Source organism: Mus caroli, unplaced genomic scaffold, assembly GCF_978045245.1.
Source record: "Mus caroli unplaced genomic scaffold, Mus_caroli_1 scaffold_5, whole genome shotgun sequence".
Classification (NCBI taxonomy): domain Eukaryota; kingdom Metazoa; phylum Chordata; class Mammalia; order Rodentia; family Muridae; genus Mus; species Mus caroli.
In genome coordinates this window covers 63,894,371-63,910,089 of record NW_028227260.1, presented here as the reverse complement: position 1 = coordinate 63,910,089, position 15,719 = coordinate 63,894,371, and the positions used below count along the sequence as shown (strand labels likewise).

General features: G+C 40.7%; 1 protein-coding gene across 1 annotated transcript; it reads right to left on the bottom strand.

Annotated features, from left to right (window-relative positions):
• Window positions 1–5,311: 5,311 nt before the first annotated feature.
• Magee2 (MAGE family member E2) lies at window positions 5,312–7,571 on the bottom strand. The gene has a single exon (XM_021154061.2). The coding sequence runs from the start codon at window positions 7,372–7,374 to the stop codon at window positions 5,803–5,805; it is 1,572 nt and encodes a 523-aa protein (XP_021009720.1). The 5' UTR covers window positions 7,375–7,571; the 3' UTR covers window positions 5,312–5,802.
• Between the last annotated feature and the right edge of the window lie 8,148 nt (window positions 7,572–15,719).

The window sequence follows — 15,719 nt, the reverse complement described above, 5'->3', positions numbered from 1 at the left end:
CACCAGAGGTGAAGGCAGGAGAATCATAAGTTCAGGTTCACTCTCAGCTACATTGCAAATTTGAGGCCAGCCTTGGTGATTAAAATTGAAAAACAAAATGAATTTGAAGAGTTTCTGGCAGTACTTGTTCATGTCTTACCACATGATGTCAGATTTGGTTCTGAACATACAACATGTGTAGTTTACAACGTGCATGCTGTTACAACATGCAATGGTTAGGAATGTATCCTGAAAAACTTCAACAAAGATTGAGATTGCTCTTGGAATGAAGAGCAGAGTTTTCTGCTCTTATAGAAACATAATAGTTCTATTACAGTAAACAAAGATTTTTAATATTAATATTTTCTTGCATTATTTCTCAGTATGTACATATCAAGCTAGTACAATTTTGGATTGTAGAAGAATATTTTATTTTTAAGTATTTAATTTTATTTAAAAATGGTATGTATGCTTGTCTGTATCTGTGTGTTGGATAAATGCGTGTGAGTATAGGTACCCACAAAAGCAAGAGGCTTTGGATCTCCTGGAGCTGGAGTTACCTGACACGAGTCCTGGGAACTGAACTGTGGTCCTCTGCAAGAGCAGCACGCACTCTTAACTACTAAGCCATCTCTCCAGCCACAGAATGATTGAGTTTAAAACAGTAATTGAGTTTCTGAGTTGAGTTTTATAAAAATGTAACCATTAATTAAAATGTGGCTTCATATTAAGACAGAATTCCAAACAATTTGTTAAATGGCCCTAGATATATTTCTTGTGTGTCTATATACATGGTTCTGGTATGCATGTGTGTGGGTATGTGTGTACAAATAGGGGAAGGGGCAGAGTTTGACAATTATTTTTCTCTATTGCTTTCCACTGTATCATTATTTTTGAGACAGATTCTCTCACTGAACCTGATGTACATTAATTTGGCTAGACTAGTTGGCCAGTAAGCCTCAGGATATTCCTGTCTCAAACAGTCCAATGGTGACATTTCAGGTTCATGTCACTACACTTGGCTTTATTTATGTTGGTGCTGAGGTTCTGAATTCAGGTGCTCATACTTGCATGACTAGTACTTTAGTGGCTGAGCCACCTGTCCAGCCCTGTTAAAACATACCACTGCCACTTTGTACTATGTACTTATGTGAAGTGGTAGTCTGACTGTTGATGACTAGCTATTAAATCAAAATATTTGATCAGCTTTGAAAAATGTTGAAGATGCTCTATCTACTATACTATCAAATATTTGGCTGTGATTTTTATTTTTGAGACAGAATCTCATGTCTGTCCTTGAATTCCCTACTTAGCTAAGGATGTTCTTAAGCTTCTGATCTTCCTGCCTCTACCTCCAAAGTGGGAGAACTACTATAGGCACACACCACCACCACTACCACCAACACCTGTTTTATATGGTGCTACGGATAGAAACTGGGGTTCTATAAGTTCTAGGTGTGCACCCTGGAGATCTACGTCCCCAGCTCTCAGCTAGAAGTTCTTTATGGAAAAATAAACAAACACATCTATCTTACTAGAACACACAATTACTTTTGCCTTTAATGGGAAAATTATATGTACATCAATGAACTTATTTTAAAGAAAAAAGTTATGTATTATCAATATGTTTGATTTGTATATACCTATTTGATATACTTATATAATTGAGGTTATGTAAACATTTCTTGGCCCATAAACAGTCGTGAGTGGAAAGAGTTTAAGAAGCCTTGCTTGGGCTCATAGGAGCTCTCAGAGACAAATATGAAGCCTGCATGGGTCTGCACTAGGACCTCAGCAAATATGTTATGGTTGTATAGCTTTGTGTTCTTGTGGGACTCTTAGCAGTAGGAATGGGCATTGTCTCAGACTCTTTTGCCTCTCTTGGGAGCCTTTTTCTCCTACTGGGTTGCCTCACCTAGCCCTGATATGACTGTTTGTGCCTAGTCTTTTTTTTTTTTAAGATTTATTAATTTATTATATGTAAGTACACTGTAGCTGTCTTCAGACATTCCAGAAGAGGGTGCCAGATCTCGTTGTGGATGGTTGTGAGCCACCATGTGGTTGCTGGGATTTGAACTCTGGACCTTCGGAAGAGCAGTCGGGTGCTCTTACCCACTGAGCCATCTCACCAGCCCTGTGCCTAGTCTTATTGTAACTTCATATGCTGTATTTAGCTGATATCTGTGGGAGACTTGCTCTTTCTAAAGGGAAATAGAAGAACAGGTGGATCTTGGGGAAAGGAGAGGTAGGGTGGAAACTGGGAACAAATGTCAGGAATGGCTTCCTTAATCTAATAAAAGAGTATTCTATTGGGCCTCAAATACTGAAAATGAATATTCTCACCAAGTTATCTCCTTGGGAAGGATCCCAGTCATAGGTCACAGGTGACTCGAGGTGGCAGGTGAATATAGAACAATGATCTAACCAACAGCCACTCATCAAGTTCATAACTTGGAGAAAACACCCATAGTAGGTGTGTGCTGGTGGTATTCATTTACAAGATTTTCCATTTTTATGCATGAGTGTCCATTTGTGTGATATGCATGCATTTATGTGTGTTTAGCTTCACATGAGCACATGCTTGCGGAAGCCAGAGGGCAACCTCAGAAACACTGTCCATGTCCTTTGAGCCAGGGCCTCTCCTTAGCCTAGAGCTTATCCTTAGGCTAGGTTGGCTGGCCAGCCAGCGCCAGGGATCCTCTAGTTCCCTCCTCCCCAGTACTGAGATTACCAGCATGGCTTTTCACATGGGTGCTGCAGGGTCAAAGTCAGGCCCTTATACCTGCAGAACAAGCACTTTACCGATTTAGCTTTCTCCCAAGGCCCAGTTTTTCAACTTAACATGGGTGACAAGGATACTTGAGTTGGGATTTTGAGGCCTGATGGCTGATGTCCATTGGGGTAATTCTTGCAGTGTTCTCTATAACTCTTGCTTACTGGCTATTCCTTTCCACTGTTAAGTGTTTCTCCCACTGGTGTTCTAACTTGGTTCCTAAATAGGGTGAAATGCCTGGTTACCTCAGAGGTACTACATCTTTTCCTTTGCCACAGGCACCTGCCCTGAAAATGTTACTTTTGCCCTTTCTGGAAAGTTGCATGTGGCTTCTGTGACATAGGGCTATATTCCACTTTTATTTTTGTATTTTTGATCAGATTTGGACAAGTGGGAAGTTTTTTTAGGTTACTGTTCCGTCAGAGTTGGGGGGAAAAAAACCACTAAATACTTCTAAAGGTCCAGAAATGATTTTTGACTGTCCTGGGTGTAAAGCAGCAGATAAGGCTAAGACTTACAGAGAGCGGGCAGAGCAAGACTAACAGGACAAAACAGGAAGGGTAAACAGAAACGCTTGTTCTATTCAGGGCAGCTCCGTGGAGCCCCAGTGATAGCACAAGAATGGGCCTGGAGAAATTCCAGCGTCACTCTCTCACCACCTTCCTCCTTTGGAGAGAATTGTCTTGCCTCCACAGCCTTGCCTCTCTTGTATCTTGAGAGTCAGCAAATTTGAGTGACAACATAACACAGGTCATAGGTGATCTAAAGGTCTCAGACTGGAAGCTTAGATCTCCCTGGTGGCTATGTGACCTTGGGAATATTAGTTAAGCCTCAGTCTCCCTTCGTGTCAAATGGAAACATTAAAATGCTCCTTAAGAACAGAGGGAACAATTATAGAGTTAAGCATGGGGAAAGCCCTGTACAGTTCCTGGCACATATTTAGTATTAAAACAAATGGAGCTTTATGTTAATGGATGTTGGTCTGTCCGGATGCCACAACTTTCCCTTGGACATGCCTGAAAAGCTGATGTGTCTGAGGACCCTGCGCCAATTCAAAAAGTCACAAGAACGAAACACTTGGCACCTTAGTCAGCTTGCTTCCTCTCACTACCCCAGTCCCACTCTGCAAGCAATAAACCTTTTAGGGTCTAAGAAAGCTGAAGAGACTCATGCAGTTTATTGCGTGGGTAAGACCATGGTCTCTGAGTCGGTTACTCTTCCTTACCCCCACCGCCCCAAGTCCACTTCATCCCATTTCCCCGAATTCTATCAGCTCAGGCTCTCCAGGTATTAGTTTTCTCATCATCAGAAATCCTACCCCAACCCCCGCCACTTATTTAGTTCCTGGAATGCTACCCCAGAGGAGATTAAGTGAGACCCGGCGGTGGTGATATCGTCCTGGCAACAGCAGAGAGAGCCTGCGCAGACTTTTTCTCAAGCTGACTGCTCTTAATTGGGTTCCTGCAATGCCGCAGGTCAGACCTGGGGGTCAAAAGGGTGAATCTCTCCTGCCATTGTCCAATTCCTGAGTTGGAAATTGTACTGTTACCTCTCTGGGGCTAAGAAAAATGTAAGAAATGTCAGCATACTCTCTACCATCTGCTAGGAGGTGGCACTTCAGGCAAACCTCTGATAATTAAAAGGATGCAAAGGGGAGAAGGCTTGAGGATGCCAGGAGATGAGGTACCATACAGCGTGCCATACTAGAAGGCATTACTGTCTTTCCCCACTCAAAGGATACTTTCCCCATGATACCCATCACTGTGCCAGGGATGCCTCTCAGAAACTGTTACCTGGAGGCTTTCCAGGGAAGGTTTGTGAGTCGGGTTAGAAGCTTTCAGAAGAATCAGAATGAAGAGACCTAAAATGCTAATTTTTACCTTAGCAGCTTGAGTGTTAAAATAAAGAGTGCTAGCAAGGGGTATAGGGTGTGGACTAAATCTGCCTGATGATCCCAGACCAGCTGTGTTTGAGAAGGCTATTACTATTTCCTAAGAGCCACTCTCGGGACAGAGGGCCTTTGTTAGCCCCTGCCACAGATTTCTCTCTCCCATTCCCCTTCTGACCTCAGCATTGTCTTTTTTGGGTGACCTTCAAAACCCTGGTGGACATTGTACCCACAGCCTATATATTCATTCACCAGTTCCTCCATCTGTCCCTCGCCTCAGTCTCAGGTATCACTCCTGAGATATCACTAAAACATACTGTGTCCCCAGCCTTTCATTCCACTTTGTCCTTCCTACTACCTCCCTTGATTATACCCTCACCCATCTCCTGCTTCATACTCCTGATCTTTTTCCCACCTTCCTTGTTTGCCATTGCTTTCTCCACTGCCCTCCCATCACATAGTTGGGAGTTATACTTGTGGACTTCGATAGCATGCCCCACCCCACCCCACCCCACCCCACCCCACCCCACCCCACCCCACTGGTTCATTGCCAGCCTGAGGCCCAGCTCAGGCTTCTACTTTACCCCTGGCATGTGGTCTTCTTCTGAGCACACAGTACCTGACAAATGTTTATTGAATAAATGATCACATAGCATGGCATCTAACTCATTATACTTTTATTTTTTAATACACTTTGCAACTGCAAATTAAATACAGGGAAGTAACAGTCTTTAATTTTTGTTAGTTTGTTAACGCAACAATAGACTCAAAAGGAGGGCAACCACATGACTTTGTGTTTGGTGTGTGTGTGTGTGTATGTGTGTGTGCGCACACACACATGTGTATTATTACTGTTATTTAGCTTATTTTACTGGTTAGTTCAAATATGTAAATATTACCAACACATTTTACACAGCTATCTGAACTCATACTGAAACAAGACAGGAAAAGAAAAGGAGCAATTTCACTTATAAACACTGATCATCATGAAGACAATTAAAGAGTATATTAGAAGGGAAGAAATGCTATTAGAATTGGAATGCAATAAACACAAGGTGTACTCTTTCCCACAACCCTCTCAACTTTTGATTTAGGACCCTAGTGTCCATTTCCCAAATGCCCTTTTAACAGATGTCACTCAACTAAAGTGAAATGTCCAACGTCAGATGGAACCGAAGAAGAACATGGCTGTTGCCTCAGATCTGGCCCTGGCCTCCTCATCTTCCACAGCCTCCCTGTATTGCTCTGGCCAGTCCTGTGGCTGTTTCCCGTAGAACCTAGCCATATATTCCAAGGCTTTCATTTTGGTGATTTCATGGTGAGCCCGAGGACCCCAGAGCAGCTCGTATTCAACTGGATTCGAGTAGGAGAGCGGCCTGCATTCTAGGTATCGTTGCCTCATTAGCTTACAGGTGATGGCGTGTTTCCTCCCTACATCAACACTAAATCTCTGGAGTAAGTTCCAGATCTTGGCCTCTTTGACACGGTTGCCCATCAGGAAGATCAAACCTAGGATTGGCATCAAGTATTCTTGGGTGGGTCTGCCTAGGCTCTCTAGCATTACTTGTTCTTCTTCTGATTCTGGTTGGGGGACAAGGAGGTAGATGTGCTCACTGGTATCAACCTCAATCAGAGAGAACCCATAAAACAGATCAAGGATTAGAGTGGCTCTGCTGAGGATATTTGGGAACACATCCTGGAATTCTTTGCCAGTATTAGCAAATAGCTCATCCTGATGGATAGGCAGCAACTCCTCAGTGACACCAATGGCCAACTGGACCAATTCATTTGCTTTATCATTCATAGTGTCCTCTGACCAGAACTCTAAGCCAGCAGCCTGGCTTCTCTCTTTGGCTTTGTCAGCTTCCAGAGCTTTGTTATATTCTTCTGGCCAGCTCCAGGGTTCTTCATCATGGGCCTCCGCTACAAACTTCAGGGCTTCCATCTTTGTGATTTCTCTGTGAGCTCTAGAGCCCCACAGGAACTCAAATTCAAGGGGATTAGTGCCATATACTGGCCAGTACTCCAAAAATCGCATATGGACAAAGTCAATAGTAAGGAGGTTTCTTGTGTTCCCAAACTGGTTGTTGATCCTCTGAGACCCATCTATCACATCCACCTTTAACAGCAGGTCCCAAATGGAGGCCTCTCTTGCCCGGTTGCCATTCAAGAGGATATGGCCTAGGACCAAGGCCAGGAGACCCGCTTTTGGTATGTCCAGGGTCTCTGCTAGCCGTTCAGTGGTCTGGGGACCTGGTTTGCTGATTAGGTTGTAAGTGTCCATCTGAGGATCAAGGACTCTCAGATTCAACCCAAAGACCCGATCCAGATGAGCTGAGGCTCGTCTGAGTATCTCAGGGAACTGATCTGAGTATTCTTTGAGAAACTCCAGCATTTCTGACTGTCGGATAGACCCCTCATTTTGGCTTTTCATGCGCATGAAATTCACTAAAGCAACCGACCTCTCTTCAAGAGGGTCGTGGACCCTGAGCGCCCCCAAACGTCGGGACTGCTCATCGATGAGAACCTCGATGTCACTCGGGTCCCGCACAGCCTGGGAAGCGCTGGCTCCCTGTGGATCGTTTGGAATCTCAGGGCCCTGGGGAGCTTCGAGGGCTAGCATGGAGGTGGCGGGCCCGGAGGCATTAGTAGCCTGCATTTCACCCTGGCTGTCGCTGTAATCTGCAGTGGTCTCTGCGCTGCTTTGGCGCGCATTCTGGCTTACCAGAGACATGGTTCCAGGAGACAGGAGCGCGAACGCGGAGGTCAGCGATCCGTCGGAGGGAGGATCTGAGGTGTGTTGGCACCTCGGCACAGAGCCCAAGCCTGATACTCGGGAGCTGTGCGGTTCGAAAGTGAGAGCTGGCGAGACAGGCGATCCTTTTACAAAAGCAGAAGCCAGCAATGAAGGAAAGCCTAAGAGCACCTAGCTTTGCCGCATCCTACGCAGGCGCACTCAAGCTCTGCAATGTGGTGACCACGCCCCACTCAGGCTTCCCCTCCCGCCCCCCTCCCACTTCTGACTGAAAGGCCAGGCTTGCTGTGGGGTTCGAACTTATTAGGGAATCAAATTCGCACAAAGGAAAAACGGAGATGAAGTAGAAGAATTAGAGGAAGGGAATGTTCAGTGATGCTACATTTGACGTTTTTCTAGTTTTTCTGTGAAGTATTAAGCACCTTGGAAAGGCTTAATAGAGGATGGGGGCGGTATTTATGATAATTGTAGAGTCATTAAGGCCTCCGCCAACTCAACAGATTATTTCTTGAGACTATGCCCATTTCAGGCACACTGCTTTGTATTTGTGAGATGCATCACTGATTGCTGTGAGGACAAATTGATTATTCCTTCCCATATGGAGCTTGCAGACCGTGCATTCTAGGGTTCCTTCAACCAGTGGTGATGCACGCCAACCCTTTTTCTAGCCCTTACTAGGTAACAGTCCTAGTGTTTCACTTTTCTCACATTAAAATCACTGAGTCTTAACTAGTCTAAATGGTGTTCATCTTAAAAATGAGAAAACTGGCACAGGGAGGTGGGTTTGACTGTACAAACTCGGGCAGCTACAAGGGAAAGAGATCAGGCTTGAATCCTTTTATCAGAGCCCAGAACACAAGCACTTTTCTATCACACCATCTGACTTTCAAGGAGTTCTTAATTCTATTTTATAAACACGTCTCAGATAAAATTGATGGAAACCAGCACGAGTCAATTTACATATAGCACAAACACAGAAGTAGTAAATGTCAGTTTTGTCTGAAGTGTCTTGGATTGGAGGTAGTTGCTGAAAAAAAGTCAGAGGAGCTGAGCTCTAAGTGATCAGAGGAATGGGAAGAGTTCATGCTTTGCATCAACAAGAAAGGTCCAGAAGTACGAGAATAAAGTATGATGTTGTGTAACTGCCAGTTATCCATGTCGGCTAGAGTATGGGTGGGAAACAAGGACAGAAGTGGCTAAACAGGAAAGGCTGGCTTTTTTCCTGTATGTCAGAACTGTTTAGGGCTGCACACAAGAGTAGGTTTGTAAATGTGTATTTGAGGATTGACCCATAGTCCAAACACTCTGGCCAGGAAGAAAGTTGGGTTGCTCTATTTTCTTGGAGTGCTGCCACAGTAGTTCGGCTAAAAGCTCAGCTGTAATCCAGGAATTCAATGAAGCATTGTAAAGGAAGGAAGAAAAAAAATATGTCAGATTGTCATCTGCAGTCACATTTGAAGTCCTTCCAACATTCTTGATGGTAATGATTACTGTTTTACATTCAACGATCCACTGCCCTGAAATTCCTTCAGAGGCCACCCACTGACATGCACCCATGACATTTTCCACATCTTTCTTTTTAAAATGTACACTCTACTATCATAGAAAAGTAGGAGATACAGGACCACGTATTTTGCCCAAACTGGGCAAAAGGGACTTGTCTTTACTACACAAATGTGTATGCATGTTCTATAAGACAGAATGTGTGCTGTGTGCTGATCTGTTGATCATGCCTTAGGAGAGTCTTGTGAAAACTAGTGCCCTCTTAGCTGCTGCAACTGTACAACTTGGGTCAGTTGGGAAGGATCTTTAACTCCAGTTCTTCCAGTCTCCAGAAGGTAATGTGTTCTTTGTTTTAGATTGGTGTTTCTCAAAGTAAAACTAAGTTTAGTTAGTTTGTTTGTTTTTTAAGTCCTCTTTACTTACTATAAATAACACCTCACTCACAGTGGGAGTTGGACTTACTTTTCCCATCTAGTAAAGAGAAGCAACATCAAACGGACAAACAGCACCTTAACTCTGAAATGATATCTCAATCCCACTTCTTGGCATTCAATCCCTTAACAAGTTCATCTGTACCTGCTTCTCTATCTTTCCCATTATTCCAAGCACATTCTTCCATGAAGTCCTCTCCTGGACACACTGACCTGCATGTTCTGTTCATTCATCTATTTTTGTATTCTATAAGCCAATGAAGTTATCTAATTATTGTTAAATAAACAACAAAGGAGCTATGTCTATGATTTACATATGTCAATGTAAATGCAAAAAGATGGGCTAACATTCTTTATCTTAAATCTCTTGAGACTTTCTGTTAACTTTTGTTTTACACATTTTTGAAGAATGAATATTTTCCATACTATATTATCTTCAATATAATTTTAATAAAGTGTTTCACTTGACTACCAGAATATGCACATAATAAAGTTCATAAATCACAAATGTGCTTGATAAGTTATGACACATTTAACACACCATGTGATCATGATGCCAGTTAAGATCATTTCCAGCATCTTGAAAGTTCTTGTGCCCTTTATCCCAATTCTTTCCTTCCCACTTGTCCTTAAAAAAATTGGCATACTGAAAATTGGTATGTGCAGATACTCACTATATATACTTTAAATAATAATATTAGAATTATAGAGAATGTATTTATTTGTATCCTTTCTCAAAAGCTACCACCACTCTATTGCAGTTTTATCCCTGTTGTTTATAACAGTAGTCTGTTAATTTTCACTACTATGGAGTTTATAATTGTGTGAATATGGACTTCTAAGAAGGCAGATACATATCTATTTTACAAAGGACCATTGGTCAAAGAAATAATATAATTATGCAAACCCTCACATATAAAAATCTAATTCCTGGATTTTGTGTTATATATATAATTATATATATAATATATATATTGTATATATATATTATATATATAATTATATATATTATATATTATATATACTATATATATTATATATATATTGTAGCTAGGGTACAAGGATGTTTGTTAATCATTGTGCCTGAAACATTTCCATGCTTGTTTGTTTGTTTGTTCCTCTTAAGTTGTGATTATAGAGTCATCATGTTTCTGTCTGGCTCAATCCTCAGAATATTCTTATTTGAAGCTGATAACCTATGAAATTGTTCATGCAAACAGGAGAGCATCAATATTTATCTGACAGCCAATAATGGCATCAGTTAGATACCAGGAACTGCCTATCTCTTTAAAATACCCTGTTTTATCCAAGGTCAGGAGGCGTTAGGTCATAGGAAATAAATACACAATATTTATTACTTTCTTCATTACTCTGATGAAATACCCAACAAAGGGATGTAAGGAAAGAGGGGTTTATTCTTGGTTCACAGTTTGAGGGTACTGAAATCAGGAAATAGAGAGAAATGCCTGCTTATTTTTTTTTCTTTTTATTAATCTCAGGACCTCAGTCCACAGAACGATGCCATCTGCAGTCAGGGCATGTCTATATGCTCCAATTAACCGGATACAGAACTTCCCTCAGGACACACCAGAGGCTTGTCTCCTAGGTTAAAATTTTAACATCGAGATTAGAGAGTGTGGCCTGAGATTGATTCTGGTTAGTTTCCCTTGCTCCACTTATTTCAAGGTAAGTTGAATTCTCTGATGTGAGACTAGCTAAGCAGTAGCATATAAGTTTCTGAACAAGATCCATGTATCAACTGTAACACAGAAAGTTTTAGAAATCAGTTATTAGTCCTTGAATTCTCCTAGAAGTTCAGAACTTATAAAATACAATCAATAAAACTAGCTTGTTATACTTAGAAAGCTACATAATCATGGCTTGTGTTCTTTTTTGTAGACTAAAGGTATAGCAAAATATATCTGCATGGCTATTACTAGCTCTATACTCAGCAGAATCAAGTAAAGGATATCATATATAGAAGTTGGTTAAATTTAAAGTGGCAATAGTTTAGAAAGACCTTATAGGAAAATGTTGTTTTTCCTTAGGTGACAAGAGACTATATAGGATAAAATAACAATAGGAAGATGAATGAGAGTAATATTAGTACCAAAGCAAATACTCCAGACTCTTGAATTAATCTTGTTACACCATCTAAGGTGGAGGCTGTTCATTTTTGATGGCAGAAGCTTATCTCATTGTTTGGAAAATGTTACTTCCATAAGCAAAGGCTCATAAGAACCCTAATTTAAAGTCTTTTGTAGTTAATATTCCAGGAATCAAGAGGAAGTATGTCAAAAGCCAGCTTTGACAGGTTAAGTGCTGAAGAGGAGATGTGGAGTTGGTGATTAATCACACAGCAGACTTTTCTCTCTGAAGGAACAAAACTTAATTCTCTGAGACCAGGGAAAAGGGCAAAACACACACACCCCACACTTTATTGTTGAAGAATGCTCAAAATCTTCACACTTTATTTTTTCTCTTATCCTTTTTATACCACCTAAGACAAAATTCTCACAGAAGAATTAAGATGATCTTCATGACTCTGTGAGGGAGGGAACAGGAGGGGGAGCAGTGTTTGCAATGTTAATTAATTAATTTAAAATGTATACAATATTAGCAATTGTGAAAGTCATCAAGTAGCAATTACATATACAATGCCTAGCCCATTTGTACTTAGCAACTTTGGAGAAAGTACTCTAGTATCTATCCTATTTTGGTGATTTAGAGTTCTATACTTAAATCATTTTCTATTATACCTTGTAAAGACCTTTCTCTAAATTCTAACAATTTAAGCTTAATTCTGAGACTATCTAGTCTTCAACCACATCAAAGACTTGAGAAGGAAAAAATATTACTTGAGTATGCAGGAAGTGGAGAGCAAGCAGCTTCTAAAACTATTGAGATGATACAGGTTTCTGGCCATCAGGACAGTCACTCACAAATTGTCTCTATAACAGTGGAGCATTCATATCCAGCCCTCTGGCCCAGTACATGACAGACTTTTGTGTGAAGCAGGAATTGTGAAGGACTTGCCTACCTTGTCATTGCAAGTCTTGGCAGTCAACTTTCCTGCATCTTGTTTGTCCAGTTTGGACAATATTCTGTCTGCAAGTGAGGCAAGGGCACTTTCTTGCCCAGTGGCTGCCTTGCCACATTTGAAGCAAACTCCATATGGAGGTTATTGATGCTCATCATCTTCTTTGAAGTAGAATGAGGGTGCTGTCAGGAGCAAACCTGTTTCATTGTCAAAAAAAGTTTTGTTTTAATAATAAAAAATCTTTAAATACCATATTCTGTAGCTCTCTGAAGTTTTTGAAAGCCATCTATCCATCCATAATATATGTGAATTATTTGTTTTAAATTATTTATTATCTGTTCAATTTTGAAAAAAATATTTCTGTAATAAACTAAACTAGTATCTAACATGAAAAACAAAAAATATCATCTCATAGCCACAAGTTACATATTCTCCAAAATCAATCACTACAAAAATATATTCTTCAAAAACATATTAAAATCATTACACAAAAGGAAATTACAACATGATTGCTGATTATAAATTTTTGAAAACTATACATAACTGAACTTTTCCCATGTATCTTTCTTTCCACAAATTCACCCTAAGCTCAAAGCAATAATTCTTTTGTCATTGATTAATAAAATTTAAGCAAGCCAAGTCTTTTGTAGCTAGTTTTCCCATATGCTAGCTCATGGCAATTTGTATTTACCAAGAAACAAATCATTGTATCTTATGTCTTATTTTTGAAATCCTACTCAGCTAAACTAGCTAACCATCTATTCTTTTTTTTAATTTTTAATATTTTTATTACATATTTTCCTCAATTACATTTCCAATGCTATCCCAAAAGTCCCCCATAGCGCCCCCCACTTCCCTACCCACCCATTCCCATTCTTTTGGCCCTGGCATTCCCCTATATTGGGGCATATAAAGTTTGCAAGTCCAATGGGCCTCTCTTTCCATTGATGGCCGACTAGGCCATCTTTCGATACATATGCAGCTAGAGACAAGAGCTCCGGGGTTCTGGTTAGTACATCATGTTGTTCCAACAATAGGGTTGCAGATCCCTTTAGCTCCTTGGGTACTTTCTCTAGCTTCTCCATTGGGAGCCCTGTGATACATCCAATAGCTGACTGTGAACATCCACTCCTGTGTTTGCTAGGCCCCGGCATCGTCTCACAAGAGACAGCTATATTTGGGTCCTTTCAGCAAAATCTTGCTAGTGTATGCAATGGTGTCAGCGTTTAGAAGCTGCTTATGGGATGGATCCCTGGATACGGCAGTCTCTATATGGTCCATCCTTTCATCACAGCTACGAACTTTGTCTCTGTAACTCCTTCCATGGGTGTTTTGTTCCCAATTCTAAGAAGGTGCACAGTGTCCACACTTTGGTCTTCATTCTTCTTGAGTTTCATGCGTTTATCAAATTGTATCTTATATCTTGGGTATCCTAAGATTTGGGCTAATATCCACTTATCAGTGAGTACATATTGTGTGAGTTCTTTTGTGATTGTGTTACTTCACTCAAGATGATGCCCTCCAGGTCCATCCATTTGGCTAGGAATTTCATAAATTCATTCTTTTTAATAGCTGAGTAGTACTCCATTGTGTAAATGTACCATAATTTCTGTATCCATTCCTCTGTTGAGGGACATCTGGGTTCTTTCCAGCTTCTGGCTATTATAAATAGGGCTGCTATGAACATAGTGGAGCATGTGTCCTTTTTACTGGTTGGGACATCTTCTGGATATATGCCCAGGAGAGGTATTGCTGGATCCTCCGGTAGTACTATGTCCAATTTTCTGAGGAACCGCCAGACTGATTTCCAGAGTGGTTGTACAAGCTTGCAATCCCACCAACAATGGAGGAGTGTTCCTCTTTCTCCACATCCTCGCCAGCATCTGCTGTCACCTGAATTTTTGATCTTAGCCATTCTGACTGGTGTGAGGTGGAATCTCAGGGTTGTTTTGATTTGCATTTCCCTGATGATTAAGGATGTTGAACATTTTTTCAGGTGTTTCTCTGCCATTCGGTATTCCTCAGGTGAGAATTCTTTGTTCAGTTCTGAGCCCCATTTTTTAATGGGGTTATTTGACTTTGTGGAGTCCACCTTCTTGAGTTCTTTATATATATTGGATATTAGTCCCTTATCTGATTTAGGATAGGTGAAGATCCTTTCCCAATCTGTTGGTGTTTTTTTTGTCTTATTGATGGTGTCTTTAGCCTTGCAGAAGCTTTGTAGTTTCATGAGGTCCCACTTGTCAATTCTCGATCTTACAGCACAAGCCATTACTGTTCTATTCAGGAATTTTTCCCCTGTGCCCATATCTTCAAGGCTTTTCCCCACTTTCTCCTCTATAAGTTTCAGTGTCTCTGGTTTTATGTGAAGTTCCTTGATCCACTTAGACTTGACCTTAGTACAAGGAGATAGGAATGGATCGATTCACATTCTTCTACATGTTAACAACCAGTTGTGCGAGCACCATTTGTTGAAAATGCTGTCTTTCTTCCACTGGATGTTTTTAGCTCCCTTGTCGAAGATCAAGTGACCGTAGGTGTGTGGGTTCATTTCTGGGTCTTCAATTCTATTCCATTGGTCTATTTGTCTGTCACTGTACCAGTACCATGCAGTTTTTATCACAATTGCTCTGTAGTAGAGCTTTAGGTCCGGCATGGTGATTCCACCAGAGGTTCTTTTATCCTTGAGAAGAGTTTTTGCTATCCTAGGTTTTTTGTTATTCCAAATGAATTTGCAGATTGCACTTTCTAATTCGTTGAAGAATTGATTTGGAATTTTGATGGGTAACCATCTATTCTTATACTCATAATAGGAACATTTACTCTTTGTTCATAACTCTGCCTTTTTATGGTGCACATCAAAACTTGTAACCACATCCTTAAGAGCACAAGATCAAGAAACTCAGATCCAACCTAATGTGAATATTTTCTTCGATCATTAATGTGTCTCAAACCTATTTCATTTCCACAAGTACAACTCTGTGTGTGTAATGCATGGGAGCTCACTGTGCTCCTTTTCTAGCCTATACATCTCTCACTACTCCTCAAAGAAGGGGCCCAGTCTACTCTTAGTTTTATTTTTATTGTATTTTCCTGACAAAACAGGCTAAACCATCTCCTGGATCTTCCTTATGAACTATGCTAATTTCTTAAAACTATTTAAATCAAATTGGGAATTCTTTAAAATCATTAACTCATCCAAACAACAATATTCTATTTGTATTGATCTGAAAGGAAATTGCCCAATATAGTGGGCTGTCTTCCATAAAGCACTCACACCAGACTATAGTGTCTTCCCACATCCATTCACACCATGCTAGATAGAAGAGGAATATCGCAATGGCAAACAT